This window comes from Mus caroli, chromosome 4 (genome assembly GCF_900094665.2).
Source record: "Mus caroli chromosome 4, CAROLI_EIJ_v1.1, whole genome shotgun sequence".
Taxonomy (NCBI): Eukaryota; Metazoa; Chordata; class Mammalia; order Rodentia; family Muridae; genus Mus; species Mus caroli.
In genome coordinates, this window is record NC_034573.1 from 140,312,344 (window position 1) to 140,331,566 (window position 19,223).

Below are 19,223 nucleotides of genomic sequence, written 5' to 3' on the forward strand. Positions count from 1 at the left end.
GCTGTAGACTGGGCTGTGGGGTCAGTGCCGCTGTAGACCGGGCTGTGGAGACTTGATACAGTTGAGAAAAGTTGGAGGGGGTTGGTTAATCATGGCTTATCACAAGACTACTAAGTATATAACACAAATTATATTGCTTTTTGTAATTTTCAGTTTTTAATGTAAGATTTGAATTTGTGCTTTGTTAGTAATGCTCTAGGTACCTGCTAGTTCTTAGGAAGATAGTCATCACTGTGTGTAGTATTTGGTCTCCGACTTCACATGACCCTTTATTTATCCCAGTGTGCTGTGGTTGTTGACCGTGGCAATGTCAGTAATGCTGTGTGGGATTCTAATTCTTCTCTTGTTTAGGGAAGAGACATGCCAACAACAAGAAGAAAAAAACCCAGTATTTTGTACTTTTACAGCGTAGTCAAGAACAGTTTACCCAGAAAGTGGTAGTTGTATAGCCACCATTCTATAGTATAAAAACACATTCGACCGTTGCGCCTGAGAATCATTCTGTTAGCTCAAGCTTTCAAAATTATGCTTTAACCTTGCATGGACATTTGCACCTTCCCTTTTGACTACACAATGGAGATCTGGCTTCTGGTCTGTTCTCTGTACTGGCTGCAAGACAGTGTCTTTCATGCTGCAAACTAGAATGATTTTTAAGCTGGCAGTAGCTATCCCCCCCGCCCCCCCCCCAAAAAAAAAGGATATTTGATGACAGGAAGTGTGAAATCCTTTTTAAAAAGTGCTCTTAGCATTCAGGATAGGAGCAGAACAAGGCTGGCTGGCTATTTGAAGCTCCCATCAGTTGTGTTAGGAGTTTGCTGTGTGGTCACTTCCCTTAGTGCACACTTACTTACAGAGGTGTGTGTCTGCAGTGTCTTAATATGCCTTTGTTTTTATAGAATGTGTCTTGTTCTGCAGCCTATGTTAACTTTGCTTCAATAAGCTATTACACAGAGCTTCTACTATGCATCATGTACTGCTAATGCTGGCGAGTATAACCTGGCCTGTGCTAACCTAAGAGTCTGAATACATGGCAAGGGATTGACATTGGTAGGGAAAAATTATGCTTTAATTCTGATGACAGGCAGTAAGCCATGGGGACATTGGAACAAACCAGGGCTCTCACGTTGCATCATAGGGAACATGCTCAGACATCTTAAAGATATTCACTGTCACGTTGAGATTATGAATGCTCTTAAGGGAGTCAGAGCTAGTAAAATTTCTTAGTCAGTTAGAAATACGTGCAGTACTATGTTGTACAGTTTTCCTTGTATTGTGATAAGCAATTCAATATAGTGGTGTTTTTTGTTTTGTTTTTTTAAACATTTAGACTTTGTCAGGGTCTTATTCTGTAGTCCTGGTTGGCCTTAGACTCACGTAACCTCCCCATCAGTCTCTGAGCCACAGTATTTGGTTTCCATTTTATTAAAATTCTAATTGTAATATTTTAATTTTAGAAGAGCGGTATTCCTGTAAGGTTCAGGCTGACCTTCAGTTCCCAAGTAGCTGGAATATAGTCAGTTTGAATTTTTTTCCACTTGTCCATTTACTTACTTGTTAATGAAAAGGTGTCACTGTGTAACCCATGCCAGCCTGGAATTCGATATTTAGGCAGGCTAGCTTAAGATGTATTATCTTCCTGCATCAGCTTTCTGAGTGGTGGTATTACAAATGTGTGCCATCATTTATCTGCTTGACCTAACTTCAACTTTTCAGTGTTATGGTATTCCAGGAAATTTGCTACCAGTCCCTATGCTTTCTGGGAAGGTACATCCATGAATTCCCTTTTGAAACAAATTCATACAGGATCCAAAAAGACAGAGAGAGGATGATGGTTTGAGTCAGCGTCTGTGCTAGCCAGTGTGTGGGAGAAACTGTCACCTGTTTTCGCTGTTTGTGAACCCCAGGAGTAGACTCCTCAGAATCAGGCTTAGTTGTGCTCTTTTTCAGGGAAGGCACTGTCAGCTTTGTTCTGTCTGGCCCCATCTGGTTCCATCTGCCTCTAGAAGATGGTTTTAGGTCCTGGCAGAAGGTAGTGAATAGTTCGTGCTATCTCGTTACTACTGGGGCTGAATGGTCTGTGCTATCTATCTATCTCCTTACTACCGGGATCCCTGTTTGGTTTCTATTTGTCTTTTTGAGACAGGGTTTCTCTGGGCTGCTCTGGGCTGTCCTAGAACTTGATCTATATGTAGTCCAGGCTGACCTTGAACTCACAGAGACCTGCCTGCCTCCACCTCCCGAGTGCTGGGATTAAAGGTATGTGCCACTAACGCCTGTTACTGACTTCTTATCTTCAGTTTTAGTGTTTACTTTTTAATTAGTTTCTTTTTTTAATATATTACATTGGCTTATTATGTTAATATCTTTATTATGTTTTTGATTCAAATTAATCTTTAAATTCATGAATTGTAGCACATGAACTCAGGAAAATAATGGGTAAAATGGCTTAGTATTATCCTTCCACATTTCCTCCCACAGAGAATAGCTATCATCTTGATACAAATACAGTGCATTTGGTCATATCCACCCCTATCCCCCATAACTCCTCAGAGCCTCACGAAAACATCTTCCTCTCAAAGTCCTGTCCTCTTCTGTTTTGGATATCCACTGGAGCATCAGCAGCCTGTCAGTGGCCCATCCCTGAAGGAAAAGCTGTCTCCCTTCCCCAGGAGCAGTGACGTGCCTGTAGCTCAGTATGGCACAGGGTCTTAGGAGCCCTTCACACACCTATGCTGCCTGGCTGACTGGCTTGGTCTTGCTGGGTCTATTCAGGTACCCGCAGCTGCTATGAGTTCCCTGCCACGTCCAGAAGATACCACTTTCCAACAGTCCTCCTGGTGTATATAATGTGTCAGTCATCATGAAAGTTCTAACACTGGGTGTGTTCATTCATTTTCCATCAAAAGAGAAAGTTTGGGGAAGGAAGCCACAGAGCCGGACGAGTCACCCTTCCTGGGCAGAAAGCACTTTTCCTTCCAAGCCTTTTCTGGCTGTGCTGCCTCAGCTTTTTGCTATCCATGAAAAGACAGCAGAATTGTGGACGAGAAAATGGACTTGGGAAGATTCTACAATGAACCAATCAGACTTTCTCTAAACTATTTGTGAAACTCTAATGCAACTATAGAAAAGCAAGGCCCTGGGAGAGACAGGACCTGGCCTGTCGTGCATAGAGAGAGAGCAGCTGTGACAAGTCAGTGGGGAAAGCTGGTGGCAGGGTCCCACCGGTTCACACACATGCTGCTCTCTGCTGTGAGTTTGGAGCTGGCTTGGGCTCTTTAATTTCTTTTGAGTCAGGGTCTCTCTGTAGGCCAGGCTGGCCTGGAATTTATTAGATAGTTTAGGTTGGCCTTGAACTCCCAATAATCCTGTCTCTTGAGTGTTGAGATTATAGGTGTGAGACACCACAAGGGTTCAGAGCTTAAGCAGTATAATCATGTAAGACTCGACTGTTACCTGCTTTTAGCACTTTGTTTAAAATGGAGAAGTCTTCGATTCTTTATTTCTCTAGATTCTGGTTTATTTTGTCTCAGCAGATGTTCAGAACATGGCTTTTCTGAGGTGCAGATTACTGAAAGAACATGCAAAAGCAAAGCTCTCATTAAGTGTTGGATTGGCCCAGAGCAGCTGCAGCCCTTCATTGAAGTGTGTTGAATATAGTTTCGGGTTTAAGATTAAAAAAGAAAGAAGTACAAGTGCTGTCGGTGGCTAGAATAGTAAATGAAATCTCCCGTTTCCTTTGAGGATAGTTGGATATTTCATTGCTTTGACCTTCAAATCTCTGCTAATGTGGATTATAAATGTGGCAGGTGGATGGCAGATTAGCACATAAGATGGACCCTGATGTCTTTTTATATGCTACAGAGCTCTGTATGTTACATCCCAAGCAGTCAGAGAATGGACTTCGTTGTCTATGTGGAATATTTTCTTCAGATAATTCAGGATACTTGTTATCCGGACGGGCTGAAGATACACGTTGGGAAGGTGATGTCATAACTATAGGTGGAGGCAGCACTGCTGTAAGGGAGCAGGGAGAGTGGGCTGCATTAGAGTGCGGACAGGTTTCACTGATCTTAGAACTTTATAGACATTACAGCAAATGATAAAAATTGTCAGGCTACTGCGAGTCTAAAGGAGCCTTTGGACAAGCTTACTTGGTTTTGGTGTCAGCTGGACATCAACAGCATTTTTATAATCAGTCCATAAAATAAGAGCATGGTCTTGTGTATGACCTTACAGAGGTGCTTCTTAGAATGGTGCAGAAGAGTGAAATGGCTGGGGTGGTGGTGGTATACACCTATTATCCCAGCAGTCAGGAGGCAGAGACATTCGGATCTCTGTGAGTTGAAAGCCAGCTTGGTCAACAGGACAGCTAGGGCTACACAGAGAAACCCTGTCTCAAAGTGGGGGGAGGGGGTTCTTGCACACACATACACACACACACCAATTTTCTGGGGGGGGGGGAGAAATTCACTTATTTAAGTAAAGTGGACTTTCAGCAGGCTGTTACACTAAAGATGTGTGGAAGCATAGACCTGTAGACTTGGGTCCTAAAATTTGGCTAGGATTGTTTAAGAAGGACAGATAGCTGGTGGGAACAGCAACACAAGCATGGCAGGGCTGATGTGTGGACCAGCAATCGGAACTCTAAGCCAGCTGGAATTGATGGATCAATCTCCCCCACCCTTCCCTCCGCCCCTCCCCCTCACTTATTTCTTTCCAGAAGATTCTCAAGCTGGCCAGTGGTGGCACACCTTTAATCCTAGCATTCAGGAGATAGAGGCAAGTGGATTTCTGTGTTCTCTATAAAAGGAGTTCCAGGACAGCCAAGGCTATACAGAGAAACCCTGCTTCAAAACACTATAAGTGAATGACTGGGAGGGGGCAGAGGGAGAGGGAGGGAGGGGGCAGAGGGAGAGGGAGGGAGAAGAAGAGGAAGAGGAAGGAAGGAAAAGGTTTCTCTGAACATAGCCCTGGCTGATGGGGACTTTTTCTGTAGACCAGCCAGGTTGGCCTCAATCTCAAAGAGCTCTGCCTGCTTCTGTCCTGGGTGCTTGGATTAGACGTGTGTGCCATTGTGCCTCGGCTCTTCTGTGAACTACGCTGATTCTGTGATGCTGGTGGTTATAGTCGAGGCAGCAGATCCTAGATGTTGATCTGTCACATTTCTTTTGTTTTCTTTGTTTTTCGAGACAGGGTTTCTCTGTGTAGCCCTGGCTGTCCTGGAACTCACTCTGTAGACCAGGCTGGCCTCGAACTCAGAAACCCACCTGCCTTTGCCTCCCGAGTGCTGGGATTAAAGGCATGCGCCACCACTGCCTGTCGACACAGCTCTTTAATTGTCTCTTACACAGCTGTGAGGATATGTAGGTGAAAGACTGATCATTTGAGAAAGGCCACTTGTATGATGGTGGTGTCTGTAAACAAATCTGAAGTTTCTGTTAAGTCTGAAAGCAATTCAATTGAGTATGCATTAGTGTGAGCCCAGTGTTTAGTTTATGTCTGAATCTGTATGGCATACTTAGTCTGTTTTCAATAAATTTCATCTAATTTTGACATTATGATTAACTGGAATATATTATAAATTATCCAACAGTAAGCAAATGACAGGCAGAAAAAAAAATGAACAGTCAGTTTTGCTTGTGTGAAGCAGCTATCATGCTAGAGCTTCTGTTTGTCCATCCTGACAGCAAGACTTGTACTTCCCTGCACTTGGCCTGTAGTTAAGATTGTGGAGTATAGGAGGCAAATATTAAAGTGGGATGGAATATTATAGTAATGCTCATCGTACAAGGAACTACAGTGTAGATGCTTTAAAAAGTACAAAAGAGGAGCTGGAGAGGTGGCTTAGTAGCTGCTCTTCCAGGGTACCCACATTCAATTCCCAGCACCCATGTGGCCGCTCACAACTGTCTGCAAAACACCCTTACAGAGAAATATATGCATGGGCTTTTTTGAGCTCTGGAAACTACATGTTACAATTAACTGTCATTAATTCCATTGAACAGATATATGTTCCATTTGCTGTACATTCAGGAGGCAGGCTTGAATGGTATAAATAGATGAAATCTAAATTATACTGACAGTCCATTAAACAGTAGCAGAAAACCCATAAGGAAAATGGATTATAGTAAAATCATTTGCCAAATGAGAGTGATAGCCCAGCACTGCGAGTCCCCCGAGTATTTCCAGGGACCACTACAAAGTTGATCTGAAGCTCTTCCTGCTAGGCTGAGACTCTCTAGCATCTTTAGGAGCTAGCAGCCTTGCCTGAAATCTTCCCTGCAGGGCGTGGCAGTAGCACATCAGCCAGTGCTTGTTGTCATCCATGTTGGCAGAGAGGAGCCCTCTCCCAGGCCTGCCTGCCACTGCTCTCTTCCCCGTGAACATGGTGCTGTTGCATTGCTCCTTCATTGCACAGCGTTTGCTTGCTTTCACCTTTTTTATTTTTTGCGTGATGCTGGGGATGAATTCTAGAATCGAGTATGTGCTGGGTAATGTTCTACTGCTGAGCTGTGTATCCAGCGACGCTCTCCACCCCTTCCACACTCTTTCCTTGAGACAGTGCTACTGTGTATCCCAGACTAGTTTTAAAATTGTGACTCTGCTGTCTCAGCTCTCCAGGTTAGTGGATTATAAGCAGAGTATGTCACCATGCTAGGTCCATGGTCCACTTTCATTCCTTGATTTAAACATCTATCAACATTTTGGTTAGTAATCAGGACAGTCCAGCTTAGTAGTTATTTTTATATCAGAGTTTAACTTTTTTATTTGTGTGTGTGTGTGTGTGTGTGTGTGTGTGTGTGTGTTGTGGGGACGCTGATGTCAAAGGACAGCCTTTGGAAACTGGTCCTCCTCCTCCATTCTGAGTGGGCTTGGAACTCGGTTCCCAGCTTTACCTACTGAGCCGGCATCTCACTGGCCCACTGGGACAGAATTTTTCCTTTCAGTGTTTTAGTTTATTGTGAGCCACTGAACTGGAATAGGACAGTTACCTGAATATTTTGTCTTAAGAAGTCAGGTACAATGTGCTGCAAGGTGGGGGGCACAGGAGCTGGGGCCTTCTCTAGGTAGATGGGCTGCCATAACTGTGGCGCCTTCCCTGGTGCTGCAGATGGAGCCCAGAGCCTCATGGATTCATGTGTTCCAGGCAGGTGCTTTACCACCAAGCCCTCAGTTCCATCACCAATTTTAAAAATAAAAATTCTAGGGGGAGGGTATAGGGGACTTTCGGGATAGCATTTGAAATGTAAATTAAGAAAATAACAATAATTGCTTTTGACAAACTTCTTTCTTAGATTACATGCTTTTTGTAAGTGTGCAAATGTAAGTTGACTGAGAAGTTGACTTAACTGGAGTTTGGCCTTGGACTTGGCTAGAATAACTTTCATAGTAAGGGTTCAGTACAAGTTATAAAGAACCTTTCCATAATAATTTATGGAGATAAGAGCTTAAATTGCTCTGTTTGGGTAATGCAGGTGTTAAGCCATGGTTAATATTTTGAATGTCGTCACAGTGTGCTTTCTGCTGCTGACAAGACAATGCTGCTTTTTCTTGTTTTGCTCAGTTTTCACACCCATTCGTATATGACTGTGGGAAGGGGACACTGCAGCAGCTGTTCCAAAACATTAGCAGCGCTTCCTGAGGTTGGACGATGTCGGCCTTTGAGCATGGGAGCAGGGGGGAGGAGAAGGCTGTCCATGGGTATGTATGCGTGTGTGGAGGCCAAAGAGCAGCCTTGGCCATCGTCCCTCAGGCACTGTCTGGTTTGTTTCTGAGATAGACTCTTTCACTTGCCTTCAAGTAAGCTAGGTTGGCTAGGATTCACCTTCTAGGTGCTGGGTTACAAGGGCACCACACTGTGCCTGGGCTTTGACAAGAGACTTGAACTTTGGTACCTGTGCTTGCAAAGCAAGCATTTTCCCAACTAAGCTGCCTCCCTAGCCCAGTCTTAGAGAGGTTGTGATGTACTGGAAGACTTCCTGAGAGTTAGAAAAGAGACATGTCTAAATTTGAAAACACTTTAGTTTGTAATAATCTTCTTTCTGTTCTTCACCGTCCTCTTCTGGGCTGACAAGACCCATGTAAACTTTGCAGCATTACAGCCGTTAGACGTTTCCCTATGTGGATTCCGTTATCAAGAAGTTTGTAGACGATGGAGTCGCTGATATGTTCCACCTGGGTATTTTTACCTTCTACTGAGTTTATCAAGATGATGCCATCAAATTTGGTGATGGTTGACAGAGTCAAATCAAAAGCTAAGGAAATGATTGGGAAGGAGTTGTCTCTCCCTTTGAAGCTGTCCATGTTCCCCACACATTGCTACTCTCTTCTGTCTAGTAGACAGCTGAAAGCCAGCCTCTCTCCACCTGTGACAGAATGTTTCACTTTCTTTTTAGTGTTTGGTTAGGGCCTCAGGTAACTCCTAATTTCACTTCTTTCTTCACTTGCTCCTCAGAGAAGTGGATCACATGGTGGAAGCCAACAGTGCAGCTGACGTTGACTGTGTTACGGATGGCGATGGTAGAGCTTGTTTGCTGAGGCCCACAGTGTACCAGTGCTTCTTGTCTGGAATCCAGACACTAGGATTTTAGTGTTTCTAGTAAGCCTAGCTCCAGGTTCAGGGAGTGATGCTGTCTCAAGGAGTAAGGTAGAGAATGATAGAACTGCATGCACACACACAAACCCCACCCCCACCCTACCCCCACCCCCCACGAACACACGCAGCTTTTTTTCTGTGTTGGAATTGGCAAACACTTGTATTAACTAGAGAGATACTTGTGGACTTAATTCTGCAATATTTTACCAGCTCACTGTTCCCTTGTTGAATGGTTCTGAGTGTCAGGGATAGAGGAATAGCATGGAAGAGAAATGAAGGAGAACAAAGAAACCTGAGGGTCAGCTTCCCATGTCCACTGTTGGGCTACCCAGTGGTGTCTCTCAAAATCTCTTTGTGAGAAAGGCTTTGTTCACAAGGAAGGGTTTTCTATTTGAAATTCTGTTAGAGTGGCACTGCCATTCTTTGCAAGGGGACGAGAGAGTATTTTAGAGATTAATAGGTGGGGACACATTGATGGAGGGAAGAGTCCGCATGGGGCAGAGCAGCAGCTGAACATTGCCTGTGTATTGTAACACACAGCTTTAATGCTAGGGCTCACAGCCTGCTTACTAAATTAGGGGGTGAAGTAAGTGTCCACTCTGCTTGGTGAGGAGACTGTCAGGGCAGGCGCTGATAGGTGCTTTGTGTACACAATGGCAGACTGCCTGATGTGACAGGCTATGATTTTTACCCTTGAGGAACTTGCTTCCCTGCTCGATTTACATAAACCTGCTGATTTGCTGACGGTTGGGAAAGCAGAGGCTTTTCTTTGCCTTGAGAATTTGCCTTCACGTTTGGCCGACTTCCCTCCTCAGCTCAGTGAGGGCTCTGTTTGCAGATGGCAGCATTGATTTTTTTGGACACAAAGCTACGTTGAGGTTATGAGAAACAACCAGAAATATCCCTGCTCAATATCATCTCCCAGGTCATGGGTTTTGATGCTCCTGGTCACAAGCATTTCAAGTGACACCATGTCATCATGTTTGTCACTCCGAGGACCATCAGTTCAGCTGACTAAATCAGCCTTCTGTGCAGAGGCTCAGTGCATAAAACTTAGTACAAACCCCAGTCTCATTTTCAGACATCCCTGCTAAAGAAAACATTAGTTATCGTTTGCTTTTCAGAATAATTGATAGTGGTGGCAATAGCCTCATTTATTTCTTCTGGCCTATTTCAGGCATGCTGATTTTAAGATTAAAACAATGTATATATTTGCCCCACAGCAACTGTTGGCTCATTCTGGTGAATGCTTGCTTTCTTGTGAGTGATTTTGAAAATGTGCATTGTGTGTTTAATGGACTGCATTGTCTGCTTTTAACAACAAAGAAGAAGGGCTTTAACATTTAAAAACAAAAGGTGTCTGTAGTGCTTCTGTTAGCTGCAGGCTTTGTCACTCCGAGGACCATCAGTTCAGTCTTAGAAGCAACCAGCTCTTAGATGAGCCATGCTTTCGGAAGTTACATGACAGTTTTGCCAAAGCACTTGACTTTAGAAAGGTTACTGGGCACACACATTCCATCTGTGGATTTTTTTGACATTGTTCTTAACTTTGCCTCTTAAAATTAACTACTTTGGGGCTAGAAATGTAGGTTGGTGCCTGTCTAGCATGTACAAGGCCCTAGGTTAGGTTAGACCCCCGGTTTGGTTAGCACTGCAAAACCAAACAAAAGGATCTACAAATAAATGCCTTTATGCTAGCTATAAACATTTGTATAGATTGTTTTATTAAATAAGCTTCTTGATTAATGAGGCCAGAGAGAAAATACTTGTGATGACTGTTTGGTCTCAGTTTACCCTTTTTGGGGGGTGGGGGTGGAGTAGGCTAACCGAAAGGGTATTAAAGGAAAAATTACTTCTTTTGAGACTTGAATTCCAGAATATTTCCTATAGTGTATTTTCTTTCTTCTTTTTTCCTTTTTCTTCTTTGAGTGCATTTGCTTAATTTGGATCATTCTGTTTTGTAGGAAGAAAAGATTTAACTCTTCAGTTATGTTTCATAGTTTATTTTAAAAATTCATTAATGGTTAAGAGCCTGGCTGCTCTTCCAGAGTACCCTGCTTCAACTCCCAGTACCCACTTGGCAGCTCACCACTAACTGTAACTTTAGTTCCAGGAGGCCCAACACATGCAGGTAAAATATCAATTCATGTAAAATAAAAATAAATCATTAAAAATCACTTAAAGAACAAAAAATACATTAGCTAAATCTGGTTAAAACAGAACATTACCCATCCAGAATGATAAATTTGACTAAGCTTGGAAAAAAATTAACTTATGTGACACATGACTTATTATTCTTTCTGTCACAGAATCCATCTTGTCGCCTGCTCTGATAGTGAGCTCATCTGCCATACATACATACATGTCTCAGAATACTAAGATTCTGATCCAATATAGGTTCTACAGACACCAGCCTTGTATATTGAAACCATTATGTAAATTCACAGCTTTGAATCAGTTTGGATTGTCGTGGTAATTGTTTCAATTAAAAAAGAAAAAAAGATACTGTGTATGTAGGAAAAAATTGTGGTCATTCTACAGGTCAGGTTCCAGGCTGTTCATTCTGTCACAGGTGGAGAGAGGCTGGCTTTCAGCTGTCTACTAAACAGAAGAGAGTAGCAATGTGTGGGGAACAGTGGACAGCTTCAACTCCCAGGGAGAGACAACTCCTTCCCAATCATTTCCTTAGCTTTTGATTTGACTCTGTCAACCATCACCAAATTTGATGGCATCATCTTGATAAACTCAGTAGAAGGTAAAAATACCCAGGTGGAACATATCAGCGACATATCCCATCGTTGGGAGTCGCTGTTCTTTATCTGTGCGTGTCAGGTCCAGTAGAATAAGGAATTTGTAGCAGAACATAAGTTTTCTCTCCTTTCTCTGGAAAGCTCTTTGAGGGTGAGGGGACTGCAGCAGGTAGAGTTATTGAAACAGAATCTCAGATAGTTCTGACTACTCTTGGACTCACTGTGTGGTCAGGGCTGACCTTGAACACCTGATGGCCCTGCCTCCATCCCTCAGGTGCTGGGATTCCGTGTGAGCACGTGCATCACACTGACGATGGAAACTTGTTTGTTAGTATCCAAGTCTGCAGTGCTTTACATTGCAGAGTAAGGGGCTGTGGTAACATGGCCCTGTTTGAGATGAAAAGATCCATAAAGCCCTTCTCTGCAAGGTAACGGCCTCAGTGTCCCACATTTGTTACTGATTTCAGGCCTGTCTGATTGTGAGCACACCAGTGGCACACATTAGTCTTTGCTGGACACAGGAATTGCTGTGGAGATGGTGATGGTGACGAGGAAGAAGAAGATAAAGAAGAGGACAGTGCAGACCACATGACTGCCAGATAATGGGACATTCAGTATTGTGAATTGCTAAGGAGTGCTTAGCACTCCTTTACAGAGGAGCCACGAGAGTGTATTACCTCTGCTGCCCCTCATAATTAGTTGTAAGCTATGTATGGTCAGAACTGGTAGAGTAAAGAAAGGATAGGGTTGTCCACAGACCAGGCAGATGAATTGGTAGTCTTTCTTTTAGAGGTTGTATCCCAGGGGAGGAGGTGGACTCTGTGGGAACAGATCTTTGGACCTCACTTAAGACGTTGATATGCTTGTGAGCATGTACCTTAATTTTGGAGCTCTTGTGGAAGGGACAGGAAGGAGAAAGGCAGAGGTGAGTGAGTATGATGTAATTGCTACCTGGAGAGCTGAGCTACTGGTGCTGCATTCAACAGGACTACAACATGGACATTACGAATTTTAGGACTATTCCAAAACTGTATTAAAATTTGAGGCAGGTCTTATAGTCATCTGCTGAGTGGCGAGATTACAACTCTCTGAGCCACACCACTGCACCCAGAGAGAGCTACAGGTTTTTGTGTAGAGATTTATGCTGCTGCTTTTCTGTAACAAACAAGGGCTATGAAGAAAATGATTAGCCATAGTGGGAAGAGTGTCTTTGGAGATGACAAATGTGAGGTGGATGCTGCCTAAGTGCCGTAGCGGAGTCAGCTGTCATCTTGGACCCTGATGCACATTGGTGCATGCCGTCAGGGCAATTCTGATACCATCATAGATCCATGTTTCTTCTCGTTCTGAAATGGCTTTTGTGACTCCATTTTATGTCTTGGCTTTTAATGTGTATGGAGGTGAAATAAAGGGCTCTGCCTAAGTTGTCAGGAAGCCGTTGTTCTTACAGAAGCACATCCCGAAGGGCGGGTGGGCGGGCGGGCGGGGAGAGGACGCGGTGATTGGCTTTTGCACCTGTAGGCATTAGTATCCCACTTCCCAGATTTGGTAACCGGGAAACTTTTACTTCTTGGTAAATAATTGTCTCTTAACAGGCATTTTAAAAAGCAGCCTTTTACCCTCCAGCTGATGTGAATGTCAAAAATAATTGCTCCCACACTGCCGTGTCCGGTGTGGCAGAGGACAGTGCTCTGCTCTTCTTTCTGAAGAAAATATTTGGTTTACTTCATCCTATATTTGATTGGCTGCCTTGGTTTTCTTTCCAGGCAAGAAATACTTGATAGTAAATTATCTATAGGTGACTAGTGACTAGAATAGTTTTCATCCTTTTTCATGTTGTGGTGAAAAGACTATTGTAGTAACATGTTTAAGATGGTGTTTTCAAATATCTAGTTCCTCAAAGAATACTTACTGAAAATGAAGTAACTTGTGGCAAAGCTGTTTCTCTTTCCAAAGAACTTGAACCTAAAAGGTTTTTGAGTTGCCTTAAAGTGTGTGTCCCCCCTCTCTCCGTCGTCCCAGGGCTAAGGATGCAGGCAAGCACCACATACCTGTTTTGATGTGTAATCGTGTTTGGTTTGTCGAGACAGGGTTTCTCTGTGTAGCCCTGGCTGTCCTGGAACTCACTCTGTAGACCAGGCTGGTCTCACACTCAGAGCTCCGCCTGTCTCTGCCTCCCAAGTGCTGGGATTAAAGGTGTGCGCCACCACTGTCCAGCTTGGTGTGTGACCTTTAGTGACGTAATTCTGTGATCTGGTTTCTCCGTCTGGCTGTGGGCAGATCTGCAGAGCTTCCTTTCCCTGAACAGAGTCATGGAGACTTTTCATGAGGTTTCTGTAGATGCTCAGAAGCACGTACAAAAAGAACCATTACCTTAATGATATCTATAATTTCATATTTATTACCCAGAGAAAGGTTTTGTTTTCACTATTAAAAGGTACTTGCTTTGTCATCGATATGTTTATATATTCATTTACCTAGCTATTTATTTATGCAGTGGTCTTATAAAGACTTATCTTTTGCTAATTTTTTTTTAAACCTTCCTTTTTCTTTTAAAGACTGTGTGTATATCGAGAGTCGGCGGCCAAACACACCGTATTTCATCTGCAGCATCCAAGACTTCAAACTGGTAAGCATGTTCTGCATCCTCCCCTTCTCCCCCTTCCCCCTTCTCCCCCCTCCTCTTGTCTCTTCCCCCTCTCTTTATTTAGCTCCTCAGGCTGTCACTTTTGATTGCTTCTCCTGCACTCCTGGTGTGACAACCAGTGTGGGCCAGTGCTACCTGCCTCTGGGCTGTGCACCGAAATAATGTAGCTTGTTTTGTCCACTGTGGTAACGCTTTTCTGCTGTGAAACAGGGTGTCTCTGAAGTCTTTACCTGTTAGTAGCTGTTGTGACAGTTTCAGAGAGATCCTCTTTAGCTTCTGAAGTGCTTTCTTTTCTTTCAGCTGTTCTTAAGAGCCTGAAACAACTTTAGTGTTTAATCAGTAGAAAATGTAAGCCAGATACTGGTTTCTGGGGGCACTGGAGTTCTGCTATGATGGTAGGTATGGACTGTATATCTTGTCCAGTTTTAAGTGTCTCCCAGGAGCAGAATTTAGGAGAAGGGAGTTTAGCTTAGGATTAAGGCTGTCTTGATGGTGCTCCTGACAAAATCTTTGCTTTTAGACAGTGGGCTTTTAGACACACTTTGGGTTCAGAATAAATCCCTGGGTATTTGTAAAACAAACACGCTCAGGCCGTGTGAGGTGACACATACATTCAATGCCAGTGCAGGTGATTGGATCTCTGGGAGTTCCAGGACAATCATTGCTTCACATAGACCCCTCCCCTCCCCCTCCTTTTTTCCCTGGATCAGTATTGTGTAAATGTGTGTACCTCTTCTTCAAAGTTAATATTCTGATTTTTTTCAAAGATTTCTCTTATGAGCAACACGTTTAAATGTCACTATTAATGTGTCTGCCTCACACAGCTACTGTGTAAGATAGCGTTGAAGCGGCATCCTGGTGAGCCACCCGTCTGAAAGGTTTTGATCTTAGAGTGGGATTCCTTTCCTTCAAGACGGTGACGCACAGCCTACAGCGCAGAGCAGTCCTAAGCCTGCAGCTTGCTAGACTCTGTTACATTGGGACCTGTGCATGCCTCCTTTCCCAAACACGTCATTACCTGAGAGGGTTTCTCATGCACATGTTTGATATTTCACCTCAGAGAATCAAGACCGTGAAGCGGGTCAGCTGGGCCTTTCTTTGTAAGACTGCATACAAGTTCCCTGTCTCTTGTGCAAAGTGGCCTTGCAGCTTCGTGTTTTAAATCAAATGGTTTCTATTTAGTATTCTTCCCAATACAAATTTTTACCATTTTTGGAAATGTTTGTTCTTTATTATATTTTTCTTTACAAAGATTTTTTTTTTTACAGATGCTGCCTAATCCCTGAACTTTGGGAGGTGGCCTTGTTTCCAGAAGAGTTTTATTTTGGTAGTGGTGGCAGCTGCTGGTCTTTCTGTGTTTGCTATCTGTGTATGTGACTTTGTTGAAACACGCTCCAGTTCACCGTGGAGAATATATAGCTATGAAATAAAATTATAAAGAATTTTCTTGCCGGGCGGTGGTGGCGCACGCCTTTAATCCCAGCACTCGGGAGGCAGAGGCAGGCAGATTTCTGAGTTCGAGGCCAGCCAGGGCTACACAGAGAAACCCTGTCTCGAAAAACCAAACAAAAAACCAAACAAAACCCCCCCAAAACAAAAAGAATTTTCTTTTAGAGTTATATCAGATTCTCTCTCTCTCCCTCCCTCCCTCTCTCTCTCTCCCTCCCCTTCCCTCCCTCTCTCTCTCTCTTTCTGTGCGTGTGTGTGTGTGTGTGTGTGTGTGTGTGTGTGTGTGTGTGCAAGCGCGTGCTCACGTTTTCACCTTCATGTTTGAACAGCATCTCTTACAGAAACGTTGGTTACAGGGTGGTAGAGGCTGCTCTGGGCAGAGGTTCCCGCAGAGGCACGGTAACTGTCTGGGGTGTTAACAGCGTCCAAGCTGAAGCTTCTGCAGTACTTATTAAAGCATTAATGCTGACTTCAAAAGCACCTGGGACACACATAGGGGGCAGCGTGCTTCCGTTCCTTTTAAACCCACAGAGTCTTTCTTGTGTTTCTCTTTGAGATTCCCTATTCAGTGTATTGTAAGAATGTTATAGATGATGAGATATTTGCTCCTGGGAGAAATATAGTTTTCCTCCTTCCTCAGTTCAGTGTGCTTCTTAGGAAAAGATTGTAAGAGGTGAGTACAATCATGACTCCTTCCTCTGGCTTACCCAGGCTATAAGGGACATGGACAAGCTGTGGAAATCTGCCTTTTTTCTTTCTTAGGAGAGTTTTAAAAAGAAGAGATTGCAGTTGATTTTACTCATAGCAAACAACATTGCAAAACAGAGCAATGGAAAATAGCTTTAAAAATACTTAGCTTTGAGGTATTGCATGACGCAATGTTTTTCTCCTTTGGTTTGGGGTTGGTTATTCTAAGAGTGTGCTCCCTCAGCATAACAGTGCCTGTACTGTGGTAGGGTTTGGAGTATAAGTAAGGTGTGTACTGAGACTGTAGGAGTACTGTGTGATACTCGTATGGTAGTACTGCTGAAGACAGTAAAGCCAGGGAATTGAGACCTGAGGTTAGAGCTGGGTACTAGTCAGTGAGACCAGAATAATTGTGTTTTGGAATCTGAAAGCCTTGGGTAGTGTTTCTTGAGCTAGTTCACTGTGTGAAGGAAAGAGTGTTTGGACTTTATGTGGAGACCTGGGTTGTTTTCTAGGATTTGCTTTGGTGTTTCTCCAGAGTCTGTGGTTTAGAGCATGCCAGGCTATGTAAATAGCCTTTCCCTTCATTCTCAGAAATGTTCAAATCTGTGTAACTTTTGTGGTCATCTTGTCTATGGGGTGAGCTCTGTGGCCTCTGCTTTAGCAAATGTTACATCATTAGAACACACAAGGCTCTGCCATTCACACTGCCAGGTAAATTGACAGCCCACACTCTGACACGGCTAGACGGAGACCATGGTGCTGCGGTAGGTTCATACCTGAGCCAGGTCTTTGAGGGTTAGGGCTCCTTCCCCTCTTCCTCCTCTCCATTGTGTTTGTTTTGAGAACAAACATAGGAAATTATTAAAGAAAAGCAAGAACTCCCAAGAATGAAGAGTAGGAGGGGCTCCAAGGGAGAAATACTCAAAGGAAGCATTATCAGAGGAAGTAAATTATGTATTCTGTTGGGAAGCATTGATTATTTTATGCTATATTCGTATAATTAACTTATTTCCAAGCCAAGAAAAGTAGTTTTGTTTAAGTATTGAATTAGAATTGTTCATGGAAGAAGCAGACAGAGAGGTGGAGTGGACAGCATGTGCTGACTTAGAGGCAGAAGGAAAGACAATCAGTTAAGTAAAGATGCTCTGCGCTGTAGTTTTCAGAACAGATTTTAAGCAGTGAATTCTTCCTTGCAGTACTGATGATGGTGACAGGACTGTAGGCCTTTGTTGTCCTGGCCTGAAAATATGAATTTTTCTGTAAGAATTTGGAATTGGGGAAACTGAGGCACTATGCTAGTCAGCAGAGGGCAGAGCTGAAAGGGTGAATTGGGAATTGCATTTATGATGGCAGAGTTGGAGCCAGCATGAGCAAGTCAGCCTGCATGAGCAGAGGAGAACAGAAGACAGAGGATGCTGGTGCAGCTACTTGCTTCCTCCACGTCCTCCCAAGACTCACTCCTTTCCACCAGCTTCTAGATTATTCTGCTCTTCTGGAAAGGATTGGCCCACTTGGGCTAGATTGAATAGACCAAAAAGACCTTCTGTTGCCCAACCAGAGAGTTCCAAGGTCACTTTATGTGGTCTACATTGATGGTTTTATTTGTGATCATCAAGGTGTACTTTCTCCTAGAATGCAGTTGGAAACATTCTCCATCAGCCCTTCCACTAGCATTTGTTGAGAACTTGTTCTGTGTTCTTTGTTGAGCCCAACCAAGGGCACTGAAGAAGTACAAAATACTGTTTCTTCCTTCAGCAACCTTACATTCTAATTGTAGAATTTTAGTGTTACTGATCATCAGCCATTTTTGGAGAACACCAGATAGGATTGGTAGAGAGGAAGACATAACTTTTTTGTTCTGAAAGGAACACTTGTTTTTAGTAAAAATATTACTATTCTATAATCTCAAGTCTTAAGTATAAGTGAAATAATTTCTACCTAGAAGTAATTGTGGATTCTGAGAAAGTCAGCAGTGCATTGCTGATGTGTGTTGTGACTCATCACTCGGCACCAGGGAGTTCCTGTCGCACAGTCGACCAGTTGTTTGTTTATACCTAGAGTGGTACTCAGAGGCGCTCTGTTAATTCTGATGGGAGTGCTGAGTGAGCTCTTGTTGCCATCATCTGTATTTTAGAAAAAAGGGTGGTGTGGGTTTCCGAAGATTGGGTAAGATAGGATTATTTATACCCAATTGATGTTTCCGGGAAGGATTTATAATTATTGCGGAGAGTACTTTAGGTTACATTGATTCATTATAAAACTGGAAAACTCATTTTTAAGATTAAACCTTGTCTAAATATGCCTTAACATCATTAACAGCATTCCAGTGACTTGTTCGTTGAGTGACCTGAACTGTGGATGGAGGAGCATGCTGCTGCATTTTCTGTCTACCAGGCAGCAGCCATTCTCATGGCTCTGACTATGGAACAAGCAAAGACTTCAAGCTGCTAGTTCCTTAGATCACTTCACACCCTGCGGTGTATTTTCTTGTTATGTCTGAGCTGCTTAGGGGGCATGGTTGAAATTTCTCTTTGAGCTCTAGTACCCAGAAGCCACTCCAAAAATTTGTTGTTGCCCATAGTTTTTTATTTCCCAGTCTCATGACAGTACAGCAGAAGAGAGCTGCAGCCAAGGTTCGTATCAGTGAATTATCAGACTTAGGTACTGTGTACAGCTGCTTGAATCTTACTTGGCTGTTTGATTGTAGCATAGAATATACAATGGTCACTCATTTTAGTGGTAGGTCAGTATCAAATTAGAGCCTTCTTTTCAGTGAGATGGGGTGGGACCAGAAATCTTTATCCACTTGAGCTTGTGTAATTAAGAAATTGGGGTGTGTTAGTCTGGGGCTGAGATGAGTGTTGGCAGACTGAGTCGGTTGGTATTTTGACTTTTGACGTTACGTTTTCTGATTCTCCTGTCTGTTCCACTCGTTGCTACCTTTAGTGATCATAGTTGGGATGGATACATACCTTGCTTGTGACCTTGCAGTAGGTCATATTTAAATGGAAAATCACGAATACAAATTGTCTAGGAGAGGGTCTGCCCCTCAAATGCTGGTGTTTCTGACATTATTTTTCTCCTTATGTTG

The 19,223-nt window shown here is 43.3% G+C and overlaps 1 protein-coding gene across 11 annotated transcripts in view; it reads left to right on the forward strand.

The window, feature by feature from the left end:
- Rere (arginine-glutamic acid dipeptide repeats) overlaps nucleotides 1–19,223 on the forward strand; it is a 342,546-nt gene that overhangs the window by 136,486 nt on the left and 186,837 nt on the right. For 10 of the 11 annotated variants that reach the window (XM_029475940.1, XM_021161463.2, XM_029475947.1 and 7 more), the window contains exon 3: nucleotides 13,905–13,975. In XM_029475940.1, coding sequence (XP_029331800.1) covers nucleotides 13,905–13,975 — 71 coding nt within the window. Of the gene's footprint in view, nucleotides 1–13,903; nucleotides 13,976–19,223 lie in introns of those variants that run through there. The other variant, XM_029475948.1, reaches the window with a different exon arrangement.